We start from the raw sequence: 24,335 nt of genomic DNA on the forward strand, positions 1-24,335 counted from the left end.
GCACTCAAACCACTATCAGACAAACTAGTAAATGTACAATCCTACAAATATGAGCATCTACTAATACAAAAAATATCATCAAATATTAAAATGCATGATTAGTTTTAAATTGAAGTAATTTAGGCTTTGGTTTAAAATGGAAATATTTAGATGAAATAACTACAAATAGGCAAACAAACCCTAACCCTTGCCTGAGAGAGAGTTGAATGTTAAAGACTTAAGTCATAAGCTACCTCACCACCATCTCCATCCTATTCCACCTACCTGAGTCCAGGTCAGACACAAAGGAGGCGTACAGCTTGACAGATGAGCCTTTATAAACACTTTCAAACAGGTCTTAATTGATTTTCACCTTCAGTGTTTATCAGAGAAGAGAAAAACAAAGATGATTATGATGACTGACATCATATTCGATGAGGTTAAAGCATTGTTTTTACATTTTATAACTAGAAGCACCAGTGAGATGAGCAAGAATGCGCTTTTGATGATTGATATATGATTTTGTTTTTTCAAAAAAACAAAACTTTTGAAATTAATCAATGTTTTATGTGATAAAGTCTGAATCACAAGGAATCTAATAATGGACTGGGGTTGGGTACTGTTCACATTTGAACCGATAACATGCCTGGAATTAGATACTGTTACCCAACAGAATTTTTTTCGGTACTTAAATCTCTCTGTCATAATAAAAAAAAATAATTTCAGTTTTAACCAGTTAAATCATTGACTTCAAAAGACAAGATATCATGAGTCGTATTTCCAGAAACAATGCACATCACATGTAGGTCAGTCTTTCAAAGTTTTCATGCAGTACCATCTTGCTATACTGCATATAAATCTGGTAAATAAAATACCTTTTTAAGTAAACTGCTACATTTAACCTTTTGCTCATCAACCTAGTGATGTAAAAATAAATATTATAGAAAACTTAAAGATGTATATGTGCTGCCCTCTCCTGGCACACAATGTCTTCATGGTGGCGGTTGTATCTCTCTATAAAAGCACGGAATCTCTGTCTGTGTGTGTGTGTGTGTGTGTCTGTGTGTGTTTCTGTTAGTCAAATATCTCTGCGGATCAGGATCACAGTGACCCAAGACTTTCAACATGGCTGCTGCTTGGTTCAGTGGTGTGCATCACAGCATTTGCTTGGACTGCAATGATACCGTGACTAAATTATTTCATAAATGCTTTACAAATTCCGCTGAGCATTGTCCACCGGAGCCACTATGGTCACGTGCGCACCAGAGCCAATCACTGCACACCGTGGCCACGTGCGCACCACAGCCAATCACTGCAGAGCTCAAGCCCATGACATCCCTGAAGAAACAAGCGGATTGATACCTGCAGCGGCGCGAACTGGACCGGGATTTTGCCGGCGGTTCGGTCCCGTTCTGTTCTGTTCTGTGCATCTAAACTGACTGTTGTGGATTAATGAGATTAAACGAGTCTGGACCGAGTCTGTTCGGGTCTGAAGAGATCCAGAGACTCGGGACAACAAAGTGGAATCGGAATCTGTGGATGTTCGTGTGTAGCTAGCAGCTAGCGGCTAGCCCCTAGCTACACGGCCCACATCCCGAAGCGACAGACCGGACGCATCGGCACATCCAAAACTGGACTTAGGGTAAATAATGTCCGCCACGCTTTTTCGCGAACATTGCCGTCACGTTTGCTTTGTGTCTAGTGCAGGAAGAAATGGTAAAAACAGGCTTTTGTCACAAAAGTGTCCAAGCAGTAAGTTTGGTTGTTGAGGAACAGGAAGTTGTGGGAGGGACCTAGGCGGTTGATTGACATGCAACGACAGTCGGTGTACAGACAGCGATATTGAGAGTTGAGAGATTTGTGACATTTAGTGTGTTTGGAGTGTGTAGTTAGTGTGTTATGTAGTGTTTGTTGTAGTGTGTTTAGTGTGTAGTGGAGTGAGGGACTAAACCAATAAAATAAAAAAAAGGATAAAGGATACAAATGCTCAGATTAGCACAGCATAAAAGGAATTAACAAGAATTTAAAAATTAAATCAAAGCCTGGTTGAAAAGGTGGGTCTTGAGCCTCTTTTTAAAAACAGTCTCCGCGACCCTGAGGCTCTCCGGCAGGCTGTTCCACAGTTGGGGGCCATAGTAACTGAAAGCCGCCTCCCCGTGCTAACCTGTGGTTAAAAGGCCAGTGCCGGAGGACCTCAGGGTCCGCGGGGGCTGATAGAGTAAATGCAGGTCAGATAAGTAAGAAGGCCCAAGAAAACTTGTAAAAGAACCTTAAAATCAATCCTGAAACGCACAGGGAGCCAATGCAGCGACTTTAAAGCCGGTGTAATGTGCTCCCGCCCTCTGGTCCTTGTCAGCACTCGTGCGGCTGAGTTTTGTAGTAATTGTAGATTCAAAATGCTCTTTTTGGGAAGGCCAGAGAGCAGGTCATTACAATAGTCTAAATGACAAGAGATAAAAGCATGCATCAGCACCTCCGTGCTGGCCTGAGAGAAACTGGCGGACCCTGGCTATATTCTTAAGATGGAAAAAACCTTTATCTTTGTTGTGTTTTTGATGTGTGGAATAAAACTGAGCTCAGAATCAAAAATCACACCCAGATTTTTTACAGATTGTGATGGTTTATAATCCTTTAACTTTGGTAAAACTTTCTCTTTCTGGCCTTTAGGGCTGTAATCTCCTAGTCGACTGGTCGATTTATTGGTCGATACGTTCTGGCTCGACCAAAATTCTGATTGGCCGATTTTTGCCGTGTTAATGACATGCTGCTATGGCAGTGTGTAAACACGCAGCGGGTCCTCTCCATCTCAATGCTGTGTGTCCTGCATATGGCATTTGATTTCATCAAGAGGAAAGTACCAAGTGCTAATGGGGGTGTTTTCAGAGCACCACTGTTTCACAGGTAACAGTGGGTCTTCAGAACACCGCCCCTTGTTTTCACTATTTTGGATTAGCCTAACCCACTTCAGACAGCTCGACTTCAAGCATAACTCTTAAAAACGGTAAGCTGACTTGTCTGCGTTAGGTTGCTCCGTCCGTTTTAAGCAGAGGTGGGAGACTCGAGTCATATGACTTGACTCGAGTCGGACTCGAGTCGCAAATTTGAGGACTTGAAACTTACTTGACTAACACCGATGAAAAACTCGACTTGACTTTGACTTGGCATAATAACTTGAGACTTGACTTAGACTTGACACAGATGACTCGCAAGTCTTGGCTTTTCTTTCTTTTTTTGGCGCATATTGAGACGTTAGTTTCGTTTTTGATACTTTGCCCTCTGCCACTGTATGACGCGCTACGTGCCAGAGTGGCACGGTGGCCAACAGGCTCAGGGGAGGAGAGGCAGCATGAAGGGAGCTCTGAAAATCATCACATTTGGATTCAAAGATTTTTTCATGTCTGGGTGATTTTGGCCGCCGTCTTGGTTAAAGCATGTGTGTGTTTCAGATATAGCGTCTTCAGTGCGCACAGACATTATTTTAAATGTAGGCATGCATTTACTCGCTCACAGCCCAACACAACACCGTACCGGCACACATTCAGGTTGACGCGCTTGGTTTTTCGTTCACGTCCGCGACGGACCTGCTTCTCCCTCCGCCTCCGAGATGTAGAATGTGTTTTATAGAAGAGAAACACACAACACTCATTTCAGGACAGAACAGACATGTCCTGTGATTTTCAGCCTCCTTTTATAGAGGGGGAGGGGAACAATACCTGAGAGTTTATTTTTGATTAAGCAGAAGGCTGGTGGTTTTAAAACATAAAATTGTCAAATTTTTTGACTAATCCCAGTGACGATTTCTTTGAAGAAACCTTAAAAAAATTGAGAATATTTGATCTAGCTATCAGGTATTTATTGGAATTTATTTGTTCTTGAAATATTATTGCCACCTCAAAATAAACAATAAAGAACAGCTGTTCCATAATTCACATGTAGTATTTGCCAGAATGTGATTGGAAACAAAGGAACTCAGTGCAGTTTCATAGTAGGCCTCATTTGTGACATGGGGACACTTACTGGGTGATTGCTTATGCTCCACTTACAAAGCAGGTACCTTCCTACATGTCTCCTGAAGGTGTTGTCTCGCAGTCCATACACAATTGGACTAACAAACCGTGGTAGGATCTGGACAATGACATAGCATGTAAAGCGTACAGCCAGTCTCTGATTTGGCAATACGTAGAGCAGACCTTGTTCAAACATGGGTCCCATGTAAGTGAGCATACATAACAGCATCTGGAAGCCGTGGAGGAGAATAGTGTTTCTGGCTTTTGTAATGTTGACAGCCGCTCCCTTGGCAGCGAACAGAATCCTGAAGTAAGTGTAGAAGAGTGTGAACCAGACCAGGGAGAAACAAACATAGTGTGAAGCATCTCTTTTCCTCAGACTGTAAGTGCTTCGGAACACATAATCTCTGGCACAAAACAATCTAGAGTGAAAAAACTGCAGTGGCTCTGTTGCCAGAAGGATGAAGAGATCCGGGAGGATAGAGAGTGAACTCGCAGCCCAGATCAAACCAATCAGGATGTAGGTTTTCTTGACAGTACAGATCTGTCCATGACGGAGGGGGATGCAGATGGCGATGTAACACTCAATTGCCATGCCAGCCAGATTGAATGGTGTGTTGAGGGTGGTGCTAATGGTAATGATCAGCAGGATGAGGCAGAAGGATACATTAATTTTGTGTAGGGCGTAGCTGATGATGTGAAGGAGAGTTGACAGGAGCAGCTGCATCATGTCATTTATCACCAGGTGGATGAACAGAATGTAACGAGGATTTGAATAAAAGATCTGAACAAGACAAAATTAGTGTTAGTAGGGTAGTATTAGAATTGTAGATGATTTCTGATGATAACTTGTATTTTGATGCTTTAATTTTACACTTTGTTGCAGCAAAAGAGCAATAAAGGAAACATTAAACTACATATTCAGCTGTAACTGACTCACAACAAGTCAACAGACCTGACATATTATAAAATTACTTCCAAATGATTGTAACTGATTTACCCCAAATAAAGAACGTAAATGAAAACTACCCTGTCTTTCAGATGTTTTCTGTAAATAAGAGTACATGTTAAATCTGTTAATGTATAGCTCATATGATAAGTGAGAAAATCACAGATTTAAAGACGTGTTTCCACTGAATTGGAGTGAAATATGCATAAAAAAACCATAAACTCATTTAATTCCAGCTGCAGCATCAACTTACATATTAATGCATTATTAATTATGAACCAGTAATATAATATTTTTCAATCTGATCTTAGCCTTAAAAACATGTACCTCTCCTTTTGGTACTTGATGCTGTATTTTCACTTTAGTAAGATTTTTTATGCAGGATGTTTTACTTGTAATAGTATTTGTACCCTGTTGTAATACTACTTTAACTTTAAAGATCAGAATCATTTCTCTGCCTTAAATATCTAATGATACCAATACATGTTATTTAGCCTCTAAGTCTCAGTTGTTTTTCTATTTTTTGCCAATCATTTGCTTCAGGTTGAAAAAAATGCTTGTCTCTGTTACATCCTGCTCCTAGAATAAACATTTACAGGGCATGAGATTTAGACATGTTTAAACTGCCCTCTTCTGCTGATCTTAATTCCCTTTTTGTGCTTGCACACATACACTGTTAAAAGAATATCACACCTGGTGCTCTCTGAATGTGCGAACCAGAGTACCATTGATGTAGTTGATAGAGATGCAGAGGGCTGTGACGATCAGATTCTTGGTCACAGCTGTGATGAACATGTCTCGCTGATTCCCAGTTACAGTTGAGGTTCCATTGACAGATGAAAAGTTCATGTCTAAAATGGCTTAATGCTGTCTGAAATGAGCACAGATAGGTTTCTAGATTATAGTGTGTCATTCATAGAATCAAGTGGCTAGTTAGATAGAATTAATGAATATAAAATATTTTTTTAAATAAAAACAATGAACATCTGACAATAACAAATGTGCTGTGGAATTAATTGTTCTGTTCCAATCTAATATTTCTTTAAAACACAATTCACATTTTCTTTGTGTTTGTATGCGTTTGTGTTAGTATGTTTTATCTGTGTCCCAGACTCTTCAACTTATTCTGCAAATGGTACAGTTAGAACTAGTATTGGCTTGGTCTGAGGTAATAATTGACCATAATCCCCTCAGAGGAACCACCTTTGTCTCAGAATACTACAGAAAATACTCACTACACTCAGTTTATCTGTACCCAGAAGAAACAGCAACCCAGCTATATGTAAATCACAGAAACATAACAATGATAACTGAAACATAGCACGTGCAGGAATATAAGACAATGATAAACACAATAACAGTACTCTGCAGTTCATACATTACCAGTCCATTGCAATACAAAAGCAGTAAGCATGACTGTACCTACCCAGCAGCACGTCAAATAAGACCAGTCAGTTGTGGTTGTTGTGGAGTTTAAATATGTTGACGGAAGACATTTGGGATTAGGTTGGCACATTTGGTGCGTGTGTTTTTTTGATATACACTTTTTTACTTTATTTTCAGTGTCACATCATTAGAATTTCTAACTTAGATATATCACCTGGACAAAAAATGATATTGATAATGATAAGAATAACAAAATGTAAGTTAATTGACCTCTGGTCAACAGCTCCTTCTTCATCTCCGTCCTTCTTCTTCATCACTCCAACAAATTGTAAAAACCTGCTCCAACATTTAAAACTAATTTACTGTCAAAACATGCCTACAATGACCATGGTTAGGCTCTGTAACTTTTAATAAACACTAGCCGTGCTAAACTTATTTGCAATGCATTTCCTGCAATGACCTATTTCAGAATAAAAGGTGACAGTTAAGACTATTAAAAATGCATCAAGGTTCCACACCTTCACTTACTATTGTTTGTTTATGTATAGACTGCGAAACAATTTAGTTACAGTATTAGCGAGGGTCTTTTGATGTGAGGATGAATGAGGTACTTCCCAATCCCAAGTCAGTGCAGTAGATCAGTGGTTCCCAACCTAGGGTCCGGGCCCCCCCTTGGGGGCGCCAGAGATCACAGGGGGTGTGCACAACTTTGTCTGCCCTGAGGTTGTGAGGTTACCAAAATTATATTTGTGCACATTAAATTTATACAATCCAGGGGTAGACAATAAGGGAAATTTGCCACTGGCCCGGAGGATCGCTGGCCCCAGCGTTCTAACCACTGGCCCAGGACAATGTCATGTATCGATCCCCATTAAAAACGAAAGCGAACATATCCCAGCCAATTCCTGCAGTCTAGCCATCAAGGCTGGAACTTTCTACGATACCAGTACTAGTAAATTTCCATGATTCTTGATACTTATTCGATACCACGATTTGGAAAAAAAAAAAAAATCATTAGGCTATTTTATTTAATAAATAGATGAATAACTGTTTAACATCAAACTTGTATTTAAGCTCCACTGTGCTTTAACAATGAAGTAAAAACAGAGTTAAAATGGTAAATATGCCTCAACACAAACGCAAAGTCATGTAGTCATTACTTTTATCTTCCAGTAGTTCAATGATAGAATAGAACTGTTGTTCTCATTCATTCACTTTTAGGCTGCTTCCACAGACTGATGCAAATTTAACTCATTGTTTCATTTTTCAGCTCTCTTTTGTGTTTACACACGTTTGTTTTTTCTCTGCTCCAAACCATGGATGTATTATGGTCAAAACGCGCACCACCGCTGTGGCACACACCGAGCAGCTGGAGCGGCACAAGGATCGGCCGCATTCACTTAAATGGACCTCAATCTCGACTGTAGCCGCTGCCGCACCGAGACCCAGCGCGTGCTCTGGCCCACGTGTAACGTCCACATCGGTCCCAACAGAACTCGACACGACGCGCGCTGAGGGCAAAGTTTCACGGTACCAAAAAAAAGGTTCTTATCGGTTCTAGTGACAACCTTCAGCAGCAGTGAGCCAGCGGCACGCGTTCTGCAGGAGCGAGCGAGCTGTGCACACTGCAGTTTCTTGCAGGTGGTGTGCTGACGTCCCAGGGCACAGCGCTGGCTGTGCACAGATTATTTTTCAGGCATTATTTTTCACTGGCCCCACCGGGCCAGTGCTTGGAGCGTTCTGGTGGCCCTGACAGTTTTAAAAGTACATCCGGGCCACCGGGCCATTTATATTCACGACCCCTGCAATCCCAATAACACACCCAACTGGATAATCAAAACTCTGTATAATCCAAACTGTATCATATATTTGGTCCACATTTAAATTCATTAAGCTTTTTATCACCAACACCCCTATGAGGTAGGCCTATTCTGGTCAAAAATTAAACTTTGTGTGTGTGTGTGCTGGTGTGTGATACACCTGATGACACAAAAAGGAAGAAAAGTATCTATGTACATTGTAAAACAACAACACTTTATTCTTTTAGTGTATGCAGGTTGGTGACGGGGGGGCCTGGCTTGTCTTGGACACAGGCAAGGGGGGCTTCAAGGAAAAAAGGTTGGGAACCACTGCAGTAGATGACAGTCAGCTCTGCCCCTGTATGGAGAAGCAGCACGTAGCACTGAAAGGGAAGCAAAGCATTGTACTGCTGAACAGCATCGGAAGCAAGATGTATTTTAGCCACCGAAAAGAAGGCACAGCTAAAAATACGTATCCGTTTAAGTGTAAGCTATATTTTAAACATTTCAGGCAGCCCTTTCCATATGAACTACATTCCTTCAACCGTACAATGGCCGTGTTCCTTGGATTCCTCAGCCGCAGATCAGCTGTTTGAGCTGAACTTTTAGCATCTGTCTGATGGCAATGAAAAAGCACCAAAAATGTTCAAAAAATAGCGTATACCTTAAAGTTGACACTGACTTTAACTGACTGTAAGAAACATGAAACCGTGGTCACCTGGGTTTAAATACCAACATTTTGTTTGTGGCTTTGTAAAAATCGTCCTCCTCTGCACCCGATGGACAACAGTTATAGTTACTGAATGCAATGTGTTTTTAAGCATCATGTTATTTGATCTGTGCCAGCTCACAGAAAATTAAATACTTTTTTTGTTGGGAAAGCTCTCTCAGGGCCTGTGTCTACATAACATTGTTTTCTGAGTGCCAGCGTCTTTTGTTCAATTGTTCACTGAGCGTCTAATGTCTGTACGCTCCACCTTTTTTTCTTTTGTGCGGTTGGTCTGAGTGCTTTGCTTTGAAAATCTCTCAACTCTCTCACCGTTGCTCTTTTCTTTTTCCTGGCCTATGCGATAGTATTCATCATACTTTTCTCTGCTGTGGATCATAATAATAATAATAATGATAATAATAATGATTGATAGCTTTATTTGCATAGCACTTTTAAAAACAGGGTTTACAAAGTGCTTTGACAGAACAAAGCAAGAATACAATTTACAATTACAAAGGAAGATAAAATAGATTGCATGAAAGAGTTGAAATAACAGAGGTAATGATACAAGATTGGTAAAGCAGGCGAAGTAAAAGAACTGAAATGAATAAAATGAATAAAATAAGTAAAACAGAACGCAAAACAGATGGAGTAAAGATAAACATAATAGGACCACATCACATAAAGGCAAGTCTATAAAAATGGGTTTTAAGAAGTGATTTAAAAGAATTTACTGATCCTGTAAGCCTCTCCTCAGGCAGGGCATTCCAAAGTTGAGGGTCCCTGATAGCAAAGGCATGGTCCCCTTTAGTTTTTAGTCTCGACTTTGGAACGGTTACGAGGACCCCACCTGAGGATCTAAGGCTGCGAGCTGGCTCATACGGAATTAAAATATCTGTAATATAGCTTGGAGGCAGACCTGAGCGTGCTTTGAAAGTGATCAGTAAAATCTTAAAATCAATTCTAAAACAGACACATCATGTAATGCAACCACATGACAGTGATCTGAATTGAATGCTATTTGGACGAGGGCCCTTGAGACTTTCTATTGTCTTTGAGACTAGTTTGTGGTTTCGCACATTTATGAAAATAACACTTAACAAAAAATCTTAAAAAAATTCACTGCTAATGATTAACGAGTGTTTTCAGAGTATAAATGAATCATGACAATTTCTTCTTGTGTTTGGAACATTATTGGGATGTAAACAACACTTAATTACTCATTGTTCATGTTAGAGAAGTCAGTTTGAAACTTGATATTCACAATCTATAAAAATACAAGTCTGTATTGTTGCAGGAACTTTCTGAATGTTTTGTCTCGTAGCCCATAAATTACTGGACTGATGAGCCGAGGCAGGACATGAATAAGTATTGAGACAGTATAGCGAATGGCCAGTACCCCTCTTGGGAACAAGTATGTGAGACCTTCTATCGTAAGATCATGAATGTAGCTGAGCATACATAATATCAGCTGAAAGCCATGGAGGAGGACAGTGTTTCTTGCTTTCCTGACATCTGCAGCAGCTGCCTTTGCAGCAAAAATGATCCTGAAGTATGTATAGAAAAGAGTTATCCAAACAATGACCATTAACACTATGTTGGAAATATTGCTTTTCTCTGCAAGACTGGGGTGTCTGAAAACCGTTCTTGGAAGACAAAACACTCTAGAATGTAGGAATTCCATGGATTCTGTTGCCAGTGTGACAAATAAATCTGCTAGGACAGACAGTGTTCCTATAACCCACGTCAGGCCGATCACAACATATGCTTTCTTTACTGTACAGATCTGGGTGTGGCGTAGAGGGAAGCATATGGCAATGTAACACTCCACTGCCATGACAGCTAGTGTGAGAGGATTATTTAGACTCGTAAGTATAACAATCATCATCAAAAACATACAGAAAGAGACATCAAGAGTGAACACAATGTAGCTCAGGACTTGAATAAGGGTGAACAAGGTCAGCAGGATAATGTCATTGATTACCAGATGGATGTACAGGATGTATCGAGGGTTCATATTCAGAACCTGCAGGTAAAACAGAATTGATTAGGATATAAGAGGAAAAGAAGAGAAACAGTCCAACTGACTATATGAGAATACAGTATGTGACATATTGCTTATTCCTAAGGTCATAAAGTAAATGTACACTTAATACACATAATGATATATGTGGGCACAATGCATTTCCAGAAATGGATTCATACCTGATGCTTCCTGAATGTGTGTACCAGGACACCATTAATGTAGTTGATGGAGATGCAGAGAACCACAGTAATCACATTCTTGATTATAGCTATGTTCAAGCTGTCCCGATAGACAACTGCTGTGACATTCCTGTCAGTATTTGAAAGGCTCATGAGTCAACTAACAGGGTCCTTGAAACCTGTTTGACCAGAGACAGATATTGTTTAAGTCGGTAGAATATGTTAATAGAACAGAATTGATCAGCAGGTCAGGGACTTTGCAGGAACAAAAAAGAAAAAAAAAGTGCTGTAATGTGCTCTGTTTTTTGACTGATATTAACACAAGAAACCACCACAAGTCAATGACACTTTCAAAGATGTGATCGCAAATGATTTCTGATCTGTTCTTCAGCTGTAAATAAGAAGAATAAATGATGGCTGACTGTCGTTTACCTGCTTCAGTGTCAGGATCCTGGTATTGTACATGCTGGCTCATTGTCATAACATAATGGGACACATGAATAAAACAAAGCCATCATTAAAGTTAATACTAAAACTTTATTTGGTTTTCTTCAAGGTACAAAACAACCTTTTGTGAGTAAAACGTTATATTATTTAAGTCATCCGGTCAGTCCTCCCAGTGAGCCAGCATGCACAAGACCAGCACTGTGAAATGAGGCAGCAAAATATTCAAACCAAATTAACAAAAAACCTTATAACAGTTATTTTGTATAAGTTTAAAAATCTATTGTACAAGATGAGCCACAAACACAATATAAGAGTACAACAGAAATGTCTACAATCTGTAGTTTGTCTTGTAATGCACAAAGAATAACACAGAATATGTTCTCACCTTGACAATAGTGGTATATGTGAATCATACATAGACTAAGTGAGAAGTCTGCTGAATTACTTAATATATGGTAGTCCAGGACAAATGTCTTGGGATCAAGAACGATCACGGCCCTATGTGTTTGTGAGGTGGCAGATTTAGTGCATGAGGGAAAGCCTGAAACAAATTTGCCAGATTGTGCAGCAGGCTTCATGAGTTTAGTTTTCGAAAATGGCATTTGCAATAGTTATTTGCTGTTATATATAAATGTATAGAATCTAATGTATTTAACCTTAATTTTTTTTTAACCTCTATAAATAACGAGTGTATATATATATGTGTTTATGTATGTGTACTTGTGTGTGTGTGTGTGTGTATATGTGTGTGTATACACACACACACAGACACACACACACACACACACACACACACACACACACACACACACACACATATATGTAGCAGGTCGGGCCTCTACATCATGAGCAGTTCATGGGCACAAACTTAATTTTCAAACCCACGCTGACCACCATTTGGGACTACCTTCCCTCACCGTACAATGTCCGTATTCCTCAGATTCGTCAGCCGCAGATCCGCTTTTTTGGCTTGACCTTCAGGATCTTTCTGATGACAATGAACAAGCACCAATTATATTTAAAAAATAGTTTACACCTTAATGTGGACACTGGTGTTGACTTACTGTAGTATAAGGCAAACTGTGGTCCCTGCATTAAAGACAGATGATTTGTTTGTGTCTTTATAATATAATCCTCTTTCTTTGCACCCGATAGACAAAAGTTCTAGTTGCTTTGGCTTTGAGAAGCCTTAGTCAGTTGGACAGAAACGTAGATAATTTTGAGACATTTGTCTGTCTGTCTGTCTATTTATTCATGAATGAGCAGAAAGAAATGCAGCACATGCTCCAAGTCCCAAAAAACCTGCCTTTTATCTGTAGGTATGAATGGGGATCAGGTGCTCCAGTAGCTGGACTAACAGCTGCCTCAGTCCTTCAACACAATGCAAATAAAAAGAATGGAACGGTTCGTGTTACACAATAATTTAGTTGCCACAAAAGTAATGACAGAGAATTCAAGCAGGGATCATTTGAACTTGAGTCAACATGGATGGTAGATTTCCTAGCTGTTTGACTTTTTGAATTTGCCTTGCTCTTCAGTGGTTTATCACACTGCAAATGAATAGCTAAAGCTGTTGCCTGTGTGTTACTGGGATTTTTTACTTGCTGTCCAATCTTGTTTAATCCTTTTTGAATGTCAGGTTTTGCATATTTTGATAGAAAACCATTCCTTTTTACTGTTGTGAAATCAAAGGAATCCGCAAAATGACATTTATAAATGCATTGCTAATGCCAGTGAACTGAACACATGACTGTGGTCTGACCCCTTGTTTTTTTCTTCTAATAAGTAATTCTGTTAAAATAATAAGAATATGAATCTAATGTGTTTTAGAGCATCACTTTATTTGATCTCAACAAACCAGTCGTGAAAATTAAATAAACTAAACTTTTGTCCCAAAGGTTTCTTATTGTGCGCCCAGAGAAAAGGCCCAGTGCCCAGCATCTTATTTCCTTGTACTCTGCCTTTTTTGTGCGGTCATTCAGAGTGCTTCAAGTAAGAAGAGATCTCAACTTTTTTGAAAGGTGCTGCTGACGTCACCATCGTCTTTTCTTGTTACTGGCCTAGGCAATAATATTCATCATATTTTTCTCTCAAGTGGAGCATGTCATGCAACCATATGACAATGATCAGAAAAGAATGGTATGTGGACTTGGGTCCTTGAAGCTTTCTGTTGTCTTTTATACTAGGTAGTGGTTTCTCACATTTATGAAAATAACACAAAATTAAGAATCTTAATTTTCTTTTTTCACTGCTAATGATTAACAGGGTTCGTACGGGTGCTTGAAATCATTGAAAGTGCTTGAATTTCAATGTTGTGTTTTCAAGGCCTGAAAAGTGCTTGGATTTTAGTTTAAGTGCTTGAAAGTGCTTGACATTATAACTCTGTCTTTCACAAAATTGGGATCAGACTGGATAATTAATTTCTAAAGTTTTTGCTATTATGAAACATAATTTTAGATGTTTACAGCATAATACAATGTACATAATTGTGATAAGAAAAAATCACGAGTATATATATTCCTGTAGATACGTATTTTACCCCAGCAAAAAGGTGCTGGAAAATCTTGAAAATGACCCTTAAAAGTGCTTGAATTTGACCTTGAAAAATGTGTACGAACCCTGGATTAATGAGTGAGTTCAGAGTAGAAATGCTTCATGAGAATGTATTTTTGTGTTTGGAACATTATTGGGACGTAAACAAAACTAACTCCTTGTTCATCTTAGAGAAGTCAGCTTGAAATGTGATATTCACCATCTATAAGCATACAAGCCTGTATCGTTGCAGGAACTTTCTGAATGTCTTGTCTCGTAGCCCATAAATTACTGGACTGATGAGCCGAGGCAGGACATGAAAAAGTATTGAGACAGTAAAGCGAATGGCCAATGTCCCGCTTGGGAACAAGTATGTGAGACCTTCTAGCGTAAGACCATAAACGTAGGTGAGCATACATAATATCAGCTGGAAGCCATGGAGGAGGAGAGTGTTCCTTGCTTTCCTTACATCTGCAGTGGCTGTCTTTGCAGCAAAAATGATCCTGAAGTATGTATAGAAAAGAGTTATCCAAACAATGACCATTAACACTATGTTGGTAATATTGCTCTTCTCTGTGAGACTGGGGTGTCTGAAAACATTTTTGGGAAAACAAAACACTCTAGAATGTAGGAATTCCATGGATTCCGTTGCCAATGTGACAAATAAATCTGCTAGGACAGACAGTGTTCCTATAACCCACGTCAGGCCGATCACAGCATAAGCTTTCTTTACTGTACAGATCTGGATGTGGCGTAGAGGGAAGCATATGGCGATGTAACACTCTATTGCCATGGCAGCTAGTGTGAGAGGATTATTTAGACTTGCAACAATACCAATCATCAGCAAAAACATACAGAAGGAGATGTTTAGAGTGAACACAATGTAACTCAGGACTTGAAGAAGAGTGAACAAGGTCATCAGGATAATATCATTGATTACCATATGGATATACAGGATGTACCGAGAGTTCATATTTAGAACCTGCAGGTAAAACAGAATTGATTAGGATATAAGCGGAAAAGAAGAGAAACAGTCCAGCTGACTATATGAGAATACAGTATGTGACATGTTACTTATTCCTAAGGTGATAAAGTAAATGTATACTTAGCATAAAGATATATGTTGGCACAATGCATTTCCAGAAACCGACTCAGACCTGATGTTTCCCGAATGTGTGTACCAGGACACCATTGACGTAGTTGATGGAGATGCAGAGAAACACTGTAACCACATTCTTGATTATAGCTATGTTCAAGCTGTCTCGATGGACAACTGCTGTGACATTCCTGGCAGTATTTGAAAGGCTCATGAGTCAACTGACAGGGTCCTTGAAACCTGTTTGACCAGAGACAGCTGTTGGTTATGGCAGTAGTATTAATAGAACAGAATTGATGAGCAGGTCAGGGACTGTGCAAGAACAATCAAGAACAAAAGAGAAAAAAAGTGTTGTAAAGCAAGAAACCGCCACAAATCAATGACACTTTAAAAGATGTGATGACAAATAATTTCTAATCAGTTTCTTTTCATTAATGCACTCAAAATCTCTTCACAGAAGACAGTTTGATATGTCAGAATTGGAAAAACACCTGTAAATAATAGAATAATTTATGGCTGACTGTCATTTACCTGCTTCAGTGTCAGGATCCTGGCATTGTGCATGCTGGGTCATTGCCATAAGATAACCAAATTAACAAAAAACCTTATAACAGTTATTTTGTATAAGTTTAAAAATCTACTGTACAAGAAGAGCCACAAACACAATATAAGAGTACAACAGAAATGCCTACAATTCTGTAGTTTGTCTTGTAATGCACAAAGAATAACACAGAATATGTTCTTACCTTGACAATAGTGGTATATGTGAATCATACATAGACTAAGTGAGATGTGAGTGAATTACTTAATATATATTTTCCAGGACAAATGTCTTGGGATCAAGAATGGTCACGGCCATGTGTGTTTGTTAGGTGGCAGATTGTGTGCATCAGGGAAGGCTTGAAGCAAATTAGCCAGATTGTGCAGCAGGCTTCATGAGTGTAGTTTTCAAAATAACATTTGCAAAAGTTATTTGCTGTTATAAATTTTTAAATGTCATATTTTTAAGCTTCATAAATTTTGTAACCTCTATTAATAACGAGTGTTTATGTGTGTGTGTACATGTTTGTGTATACATACACACAAATTTGCACATACATTTCCAAAATTCGGCATGCATATGTATCGTGATCAGACGCACAAAAACGTCAGGGGACCAAAACCCTCAACACGAAGTCCGCTGCATACAACAACATACAATTTCCCATCTACACCAAATTTCTCACACATGTAGAAGGTGTTGCCCTGAATACGTCTATGCATCAATACTGTGTCACATAGCGCCACCCACTGGACACAGGAAGGAAGACTTATATCAATTAATCACACTTCACATACATGAACAAAATTCAGTATGCATATGTATCATGACCAGACGGACCCATACCCTCAATCCAGCAGGAAGTCAACTATTTTGATTTTCACTGCCATTTTGACCCATTTCCAACGCATTTCCATGCCTCATACTTTAACTACCTTCTCCTATGCAAATGTGGGCTTGATGGATATCGCCGAGGTGGCTGTGAATGTAGTTGTTGTAGGCTTGGGAGGACCAGCGGCCGAGGAGTTTGATGGTGTGTTCGGTAATTCCTTGTCCTGAAGTGGTGGGGGCGGCTCCTATGCGGAAGGAGTGGCCAGAGTAGAGTTCGGGAGAGATTCCTGACTTGGTTAGTATCTGGCAGAGATAACAATAATAATAATAATAATAATAATAATAATAATAACTTTATTTATATAGCACCTTTCAAAAGCATGTTACAAGGTGCTGTACAACAGAAATGAAAACATACCAAATACAGTTGCCTGACGACAACAACAACAACAACAAAAAAACATAATAAAACTGCCAAGAAATAAAATTGGAATTAAAAATTAGAAATTTAAAATCACACATCCTCAACAAGGTAATCTTGCAACGATAATGAAGCAAAATTAAGAGAAGGCCAATCGATAAAAGTGAGTCTTTAAAAGAGATTTAAAAGAAGTCACTGAGCTAGCCTGCCTGAGATCGCCGGGCAGGGAGTTCCAAAGCTGTGGAGCACGGACACTGAAGGCCTGGTCACCTTTTGTAATGAGACAGGACCTCGGGACCATAAGTAAAGCTGTGCCGGTGGATCTCAGGCAGCCTTCAGGCTCGTAGGGTAAAAGCAGGTCACGGATATAGGCAGGAGCCTAGGCAGGAGATGGTGGTGAAACCAGAAGCGCGTGGCGACTCTGCCTGATTTGGTGATGAGAAGTGGATCTTGTTGGGAATCATGGCGTGCTTTTCTCTGGTGTAGATATGCCAGGATGGGTTCGTACAGACTTAGGTAGGAGTTTAGTTGGAAGAGGAAAATGGGATGAGAGAGGCCGAACTGGTTGTTCTTGCTTTGTTTGAGGTTGAACCAAGGGGGGGTCGTTTGAATGGAAGGAGATGTCTGAGAGGGTTGTGTGTCGAGAGGGGTCATGGGTCGATGTGGCGGAGGTGAATTCTGGGCATCGTAGGAAGGTGAAGAATGCCATGAGGATCACTCACTCAAGGGTTGAGTCAATGAATGGAGATGAATATCCTGAACGGAGGGTAAGCATGCAGCGGGTGAGGAGGTCTTCGGTTAATATTAAGCGTTTAGGTGCGAGCTGGGGTTCTGTTTTGCGTAGGCCTTTGATCAGCATGGTGACGTGGGGATGAGAAACGGAGGGGGCTGGAGCAGAGAGCAGTTTGGCAAAGAAGTTGATGCTGCTGAGGTATACTTGTGGATAGTGGATGTTCTGATTTTGAGGAGCATATGGTCATAGGTGATGAAGCTATTTATTGTGATGCTGTCGATGGAGGGAAAAGGGAGGTTTTGAAAAAGAGTGTTCGGTGACAGGCTATTCAGAATGGTTTGTCGGGATGAGGCAACGTGGTGGAGGAGATGTGGGTTTACAGGTAGATGGTTGCTGAAAATGGTGGGACTGGTGTTGGGTGATGGTCCGAGTCTGCTGCCAATGACTTGAATATCTGAAATGAGAACCGGGATAATGAATGAGCGATACAGTTCAGGTGGCCAGGCATGTGAGTTGCGCGGATGATGAAGTGATGCTGGGCCGAGACTAAGGTGAGGCGTTGGATGAATTTCATGATGTTCAGTGATTGTGAGCGACCTTTGTTGATGATGTCGCCGACTGTGAGGTTGTCTGAGTGTATGAGGATTACATGTCTTGATCATTTGCACCCCCAAAGAAGTGCGGAGATAATGACTGGGTAAAGTTCGGAGAGGGCACAGGAATGGGAGAGTGAGGAAAGTTCTGAGGGCCCAGCAGAGGCAAACCATCTGCCGCCTTGATAGCCTCCAAAGCCCAATGGTGGTGCACCGTCGGTGTAGAGCAGGATGTCTTCTGGTTGGGTAATCTGGTCGTCTCTCGCCACATCTTCAACTCTATTTTGCATGGTTGATCTAGGGAGATGTGATCGTGACGGGATGGAATGGTGGAAGAGATGAAGGAACGGCCCTGAGGGATAATAAGGATGGCATAATTGAGATGTGAGCAAAGAAAGGAGGTAGTTGCAAATAAACAGGGATGTGCATAATAGCTTTGTCGTAGCTCCTTGTGCTGGAGGGGAGGATGGTGGGGTGACTGTCAGGACATCGTCAAGAAGGTGGATGATGTAAGGCAGGTTGCGATTATTACAGGTTGTGGTTATTGAGCAGAGAGCTTCGGAGAGTGAGTTAAATATTTCAGGGCTGCTCCTGCATATGAAAGTTCGAAGGACTGCGAAGTAGAACTTGCCTTTCCATCAAACACCAAATAATTTTCAGAATTCTGGACGGATTGGCAAGACTTTGAAGGCGCTGTTGATGTCTGCCTTTGCCAGACAGGCGCCTTGGTTGGCACCCTGGATGAAGTTTATGGTGTGGGTGATGGTGCTGTAGTTAATGGAAAAATCTGGGCTGGGGATGAGGCTGTTGATGCTTGGGGTGGTGGTGCCATGGAGTAAAGGAAGTCTATGATGAGCCTTTTCGTACCAGAGTTTTTTCTTGGAGGGATAGAAAGGGAGAAAGTTCGGAAGGGCTAGCGGTGGGCGCGCCTTGACCAGCAGTGGCGGTGGCTGCAGTGGTAGTGGCTATGTTTGCAGAGGCGTTGTTTCCCATGAGTCCCTGGTCTCAAGCAGTTACGTTAATGCGTAGGGATACAGAGGTTCTACGGTCTGTTAAGTTTCGTTTTTATCGAAGCAAAGTAAAGTAAAAGTAAAGTAAACCTCTCGTCCAGCAACTGGGCCTCGCACTGTATTCGCCGCTCGCAGACCATCTGTTGCCCAGTTGCGCTAATGCGTAGGGATACGGAGGTTCTACGGTTGAGAAAATGTAGTGCCAAAAGAAAGGGCGGTCTAACAGCGATGTAAAGCGCTGTGAATTTTCTCTATATAACGTACACTTGAACTGTTATAGATTTTTTTTAGGTGAGCCTTGTTTTAGGTGGTTAAATTTCACTTTCACTGCAGTACAAAGCTGAGCGTCTGGGCTGGAGCGGCTCTCTACTTCTCAAAACTGAGGCTGCACTGATTGGTGATTACGGTAGGGAACAGATCGACTATAGATATGTACTTTATATGACCCCACTTCAAAAAACACGAACTATCCCTTTAATGTATCTGACCAGGTAAGAGCAGGCACTGTGCCTGCACAGGGAAGGGGCACTGCTCAGTACGCACTGTGTGGGGAAGGGGGGCTGCCAGCAGCATATGCACAAGATTGATTGACGCTTCTTAGACACTCCCCTTTTCTCTGATTGGTTGTGTTGATCTGGGAGTGGTGGATTCTTGCAAATAAAATTAGGGCCACTGGATGGAACCACAGACAGTGTATTTGTACACATATTCTTCTGTCAGATCATAATGACAATTTTAGCAAATATAACAAAAAAAGCTTCATAGGAATCCATGAAATGATATTTTAAACACATTGCTAATGCTAATGAACTGAACACATCACTCTGGTCTGACCTCTTGTTTTTTCTTCTAATGGATAATTCTGTTAAAATTATAAAAAATGTAAATCCAATGTTTTGCAGAGAAAATGCGCAGCACCCAGTCTCTTAAGTCTGTGCATTCCACCTTTTTATTGTGCAGTCGGTCTGAGTGCTTTGAGTTGAAAAACACTCAACTTTTTAGAAAGGTGCTGGTGACGTCACCATATTTTCCTCTCCTGCGGCTCATGTCATGCATCCACATGACAATGATCTGAATGATCTGGATATATGGAGGAAGTAGGAAGTACGATGGTGCCGCTGTGTGTTGCTGGCTGCCTGCTGCTCCTACAATGGTTGATGTTTCTGTTGTTTTTAACCTTCGGCACTACTCAGATCGAGTCTCTGCTGGTGTAGGATCGCCAGTCTCTTTTGGATCTTCGACATAATATCAGAGATTTAGGTGCATTGGAGCATAGTGGACAGAAAACTGTGCCCCCCGCTACTGGCAGGGATCCTGACTCACATGTACCGGGCCTCGGCTCCACCTCCTCGGTGGGAGAATATGCGGTGGTTGGCTGGTGAAGCTGAAAGTCTGGCTGGCACGATCTTTGTCCATTTCCTGGACTCTGGCTCCTGAAGACGCTGCCACGGGCCCCCCAATCTGCCGAACCGAAGCCCCCAGCGCCCGCCAGGTTTGGCTTGGTGACGCCAAACGCCAGATCACTGGTGAACAAAATGTTTATCCTGAGGGATTTCTTCAACTCCCGTGGCCTGGAATTCCTCTGTGTGACAGAGACTTGGATCGGTGCCAGTGAGTGCAGCCTTCTGATCGAACTTCTACCGGCTGGCTGTTCTTAATTTAACTCCCCGTGATTGTCGGGTTGTGGAGGAGGACTGGCGACTGTTTATAAAAGTGATTTTAAATGTAAGCAGCACACTGTCTCATCCTCATTTTCCAGCTTTGAAGCAAATGTATTTGAGGTGGGTCGCTTTGACCTGGTGCTGTGTGCTGTCAACTACCGACCAAATACAATAAAGACTTTGTAAATGACTTTTCTGATCTTCTGGCTGAAATTATGCCTAAGTGTGATCGTGTGGGGATTTTAACATTCACGTGTGTTGTCATGATAAACCAGGCCCGGCCTGGTGAAGGACGTTTTAAGCCTTATTGTCTCTTTTAATTTGGAGCAGTGTGTGTCTGGTCCCACACACGAACATGGACACACATTAGACCTCGTCCTCTGTCATGGCTTGTTTGTGTCAAACGTGGAAATCTGTGACAGTGTGTTTTCCAGACTCCGTGGCTCCATTAAAATCTGTGCAGCCCAAAGCTAAACCTTAGCCCCGGTTCATTGCGAGAACTTGCGCAGCTAGACAGGAGTACCGCAAAGCTGAACGCAGGTGGAAGAAGGACAAGCTGCAGGTTTCTCACCAAATCCTAAAGGACTTATTGAGTCAAATTGTCAGTGTGTGTTATTCAAAACCATTGAATCTGATCCCCCCTTCATTGATAAGGTTGCTACTGCAAGGGCTCTCATTGCTGCTCCTGCATCTGACCCCTTTGAGCCTGTTCCTTGCTCAGTTTTGTTTGATTTGTTTGAGCCTGTGTCTGTGATGGCTTTAGAAGATGTGGTTGGCCAGATTAAGTCACTAGGCTCTCCCTGTGAAAGTGTCCTGCCTTACTTTTTTAAAGTTGTCCATGCTCAGTTGAAGTCATTCCTGGATGAGCATGATGACCTGGAGGTCTTCCAGTCTGGTTCAATTTTTGGGCCCCTGCTTTTCTCACTATGTCTACTTCCCCTGGGTTCCATCCTGAGAAAGCATGGTATCTCTTTTCATTGTTAAGCTGACGACAGTCAGATATATGTGCCGCTGAAGAAGAAAGATGCTTTCTGTCAGAAACTACTTCTGATATGTCCTGAAGACATTAAAGCCTGGATGTCAGTGAACTTTTTAAAATGTTATGAAAAGAAAACAGAACTGATGGTGTTTGGTCCGAGTGGAAGTGTGAACCAAAACGCTGCTGCCCGCCTCTTAACCGGAGCACGTAAGAGGGAGCACGTTACTCCCATTCTGGCCTCCCTCCACTGGCTGCCTGAGTACTTTAGAGTTCATTTTAAGATTCTTTTATTTGTTTTCAAATCTTTAAATGGTCTCACCCCCCTTTAACTCTCTGAGCTGCTCCATCCCTACGCTCCTGCACGGTGCTTCAGGTCAGCTGATCAGCTTTTTCCTGGAGGTGCCGAGGTCTAAGCGGAAGCGCAGAGGGGATAGATAGAGCCTTTTCTACTGCCGGTCCCAAACTATGAAACGACCTCCCACTGCACATCAGACAAGCTCCCTCACTGTCCATGTTTAAAACTCATCTTAAAACCCATTCTTATTCTTTGGCGTTCTCTTTTTTAGTGTTTAGTTAGTGTTATGTTTTACGTTCTGTTTCTTATTTATGTACAGCACCTTGTCCCAGCTGTGGCTGTTTAAAAGTGCTTTATAAATAAAGTTGAGTTGAGTTGAGTTGACTTGAAAAGACTGCTATGTATACACAGGCCCTAGAAGCTTTATATTGTCACTAGTTAGTGGTTTCTCACATTTGTGAAAATAACACACATTTGATAATTTTTTTCACTGCTAATGATTAATGAGTGTATTCACAGTCAAAATGCATCATGAGAATTTATTTTGTGTTTGGAACATTATTGGGATGTAAACAAAATTGTAACCCATTGTTCATCTTAGAGAAGTCAGCTTGAAACATGATATTCACCATTTATAAGCATACAAGTCTGTGCCGTTGCAGGAACTTTCTGAATGTTTTGTCTCGTAGCCCATAAATTACTGGACTGATGAGCCGAGGCAGGACATGAATAAGTATTGAGACAGTAAAGCGAATGGCCAGTACACCTCTTGGGAACAAGTATGTGAGACCTTCTATCGTGAGACCATAAACGTAGGTGAGCATACATAATATCAGCTGGAATCCATGGAGGAGGACAGTGTTTCTTGCTTTCCTTACATCTGCAGCAGCTGCCTGAAGTATGTATAGAAAAGAGTTATCCAAACAATGACCATTAACACTATGTTGGAAATATTGCTTTTCTCTGCAAGACTGGGGTGTCTGAAAACATTTTTGGGAAAACAAAACACTCTAGAATGTAGGAATTCCATGGATTCTGTTGCCAATGTGACAAATAAATCTGTTAGGACTGACAGTGTTCCTATAACCCACGTCAGGCCGATAACAACATACGCTTTCTTTACTGTACAGATCTGGATGTGGCGTAGAGGTAAGCATATGGCGATGTAACACTCTACTGCCATAGCAGCTAGTGTAACAGGATTGTTTAGATTTGCAGGTATAGTAATCATCATCAAAAACATACAGAAGGAGACATTAAGAGTGAACACAATGTAACTCAGGACTTGAATAAGGGTGAACAAGGTCAGCAGGATAATATCATTGATTACCAGATGGATGTACAGGATGTATCGAGGGTTCATATTCAGAACCTGCAGGTAAAACAGAATTAATTAGGACATAAGAGGAAAAGAAGAGAAACAGTCCAGCTGACTATATGAGAATACAGTATGTGACATGTTGCTTATTCCTAAGGTGATGAAGTAAATGTATACTTAGCATAATGATATATGTGGGCACAATGCATTTCCAGAAATTGATTCATACCTGATGTTTCCTGAATGTGTGTACCAGGACACCATTAACGTAGTTGATGGAGATGCAGAGAACCACTGTAATCACATTCTTGATTATAGCTATGTTCAAGCTGTCCCGATAGACAACTGCTGTGACATTCCTGTCAGTATTTGAAAGGCTCATGAGTCAACTAACAGGGTCCTTGAAACCTGCTTGACCAGAGACAGATGTTGGTTAAGGCAGTAGTATATTTTAATAGAACAGAATTGATCAGTAGGACAGGGACTTTGTAAGAAAAAGAACCAAAAATCTTTCATGAATACAAAGACTGTGACAAGTGTTGTAAAATGCACTGACTGGTCAGAAGACTGGAAAAGATCTATAGAAATGCAAGTCCATTTCCATTTTGACTAAAATTGGCTGTAAATGCAGACTTCCTGAACTAATTATATATATCAAATCTTACATTCATCCATACCATCCCTTACACTGAGTTTTTATTATCAACACATAGATCTTCAGTTACTTTGTGTACAACAGTTTTAGTTAATTTATGTTGGGTTATTGTTTTTTGACTGATATTTACACAAGAAACCGCCAGAAGTCGATGACACTTTCAGAGATATGATGACAATTAATTTCTAA

The 24,335-nt window shown here is 40.9% G+C and overlaps 3 protein-coding genes and 1 pseudogene across 3 annotated transcripts; all 4 read right to left on the reverse strand.

Annotated features, from left to right (window-relative positions):
- Positions 1-3,948: 3,948 nt before the first annotated feature.
- On the reverse strand, positions 3,949-5,784 carry LOC115582797 (odorant receptor 131-2-like). The gene is made up of 2 exons (XM_030419008.1): positions 5,629-5,784; positions 3,949-4,770 (listed from the first exon to the last, which is right to left on the reverse strand). Exons 1-2 carry the CDS (start codon positions 5,782-5,784, stop codon positions 3,949-3,951), a joined length of 978 nt encoding a protein of 325 aa, XP_030274868.1.
- Positions 5,785-10,096: 4,312 nt separating this feature from the next.
- LOC115582798 (odorant receptor 131-2-like) lies at positions 10,097-11,187 on the reverse strand. Its single transcript, XM_030419009.1, has 2 exons — positions 11,035-11,187; positions 10,097-10,855 (listed from the first exon to the last, which is right to left on the reverse strand). The coding sequence occupies exons 1-2, from the start codon at positions 11,185-11,187 to the stop codon at positions 10,097-10,099; spliced, it is 912 nt and encodes a 303-aa protein (XP_030274869.1).
- Positions 11,188-14,236: 3,049 nt separating this feature from the next.
- On the reverse strand, positions 14,237-15,323 carry LOC115582800 (odorant receptor 131-2-like). Its single transcript, XM_030419010.1, has 2 exons — positions 15,171-15,323; positions 14,237-14,995 (listed from the first exon to the last, which is right to left on the reverse strand). The coding sequence occupies exons 1-2, from the start codon at positions 15,321-15,323 to the stop codon at positions 14,237-14,239; spliced, it is 912 nt and encodes a 303-aa protein (XP_030274870.1).
- A 2,957-nt stretch (positions 15,324-18,280) lies between these two features.
- Positions 18,281-23,873, reverse strand: LOC115582801 (uncharacterized; annotated as a pseudogene).
- Between the last annotated feature and the right edge of the window lie 462 nt (positions 23,874-24,335).

The sequence above is a fragment of the Sparus aurata genome, chromosome 6 (genome assembly GCF_900880675.1).
Source record: "Sparus aurata chromosome 6, fSpaAur1.1, whole genome shotgun sequence".
Lineage (NCBI taxonomy): Eukaryota > Metazoa > Chordata > Actinopteri > Spariformes > Sparidae > Sparus > Sparus aurata.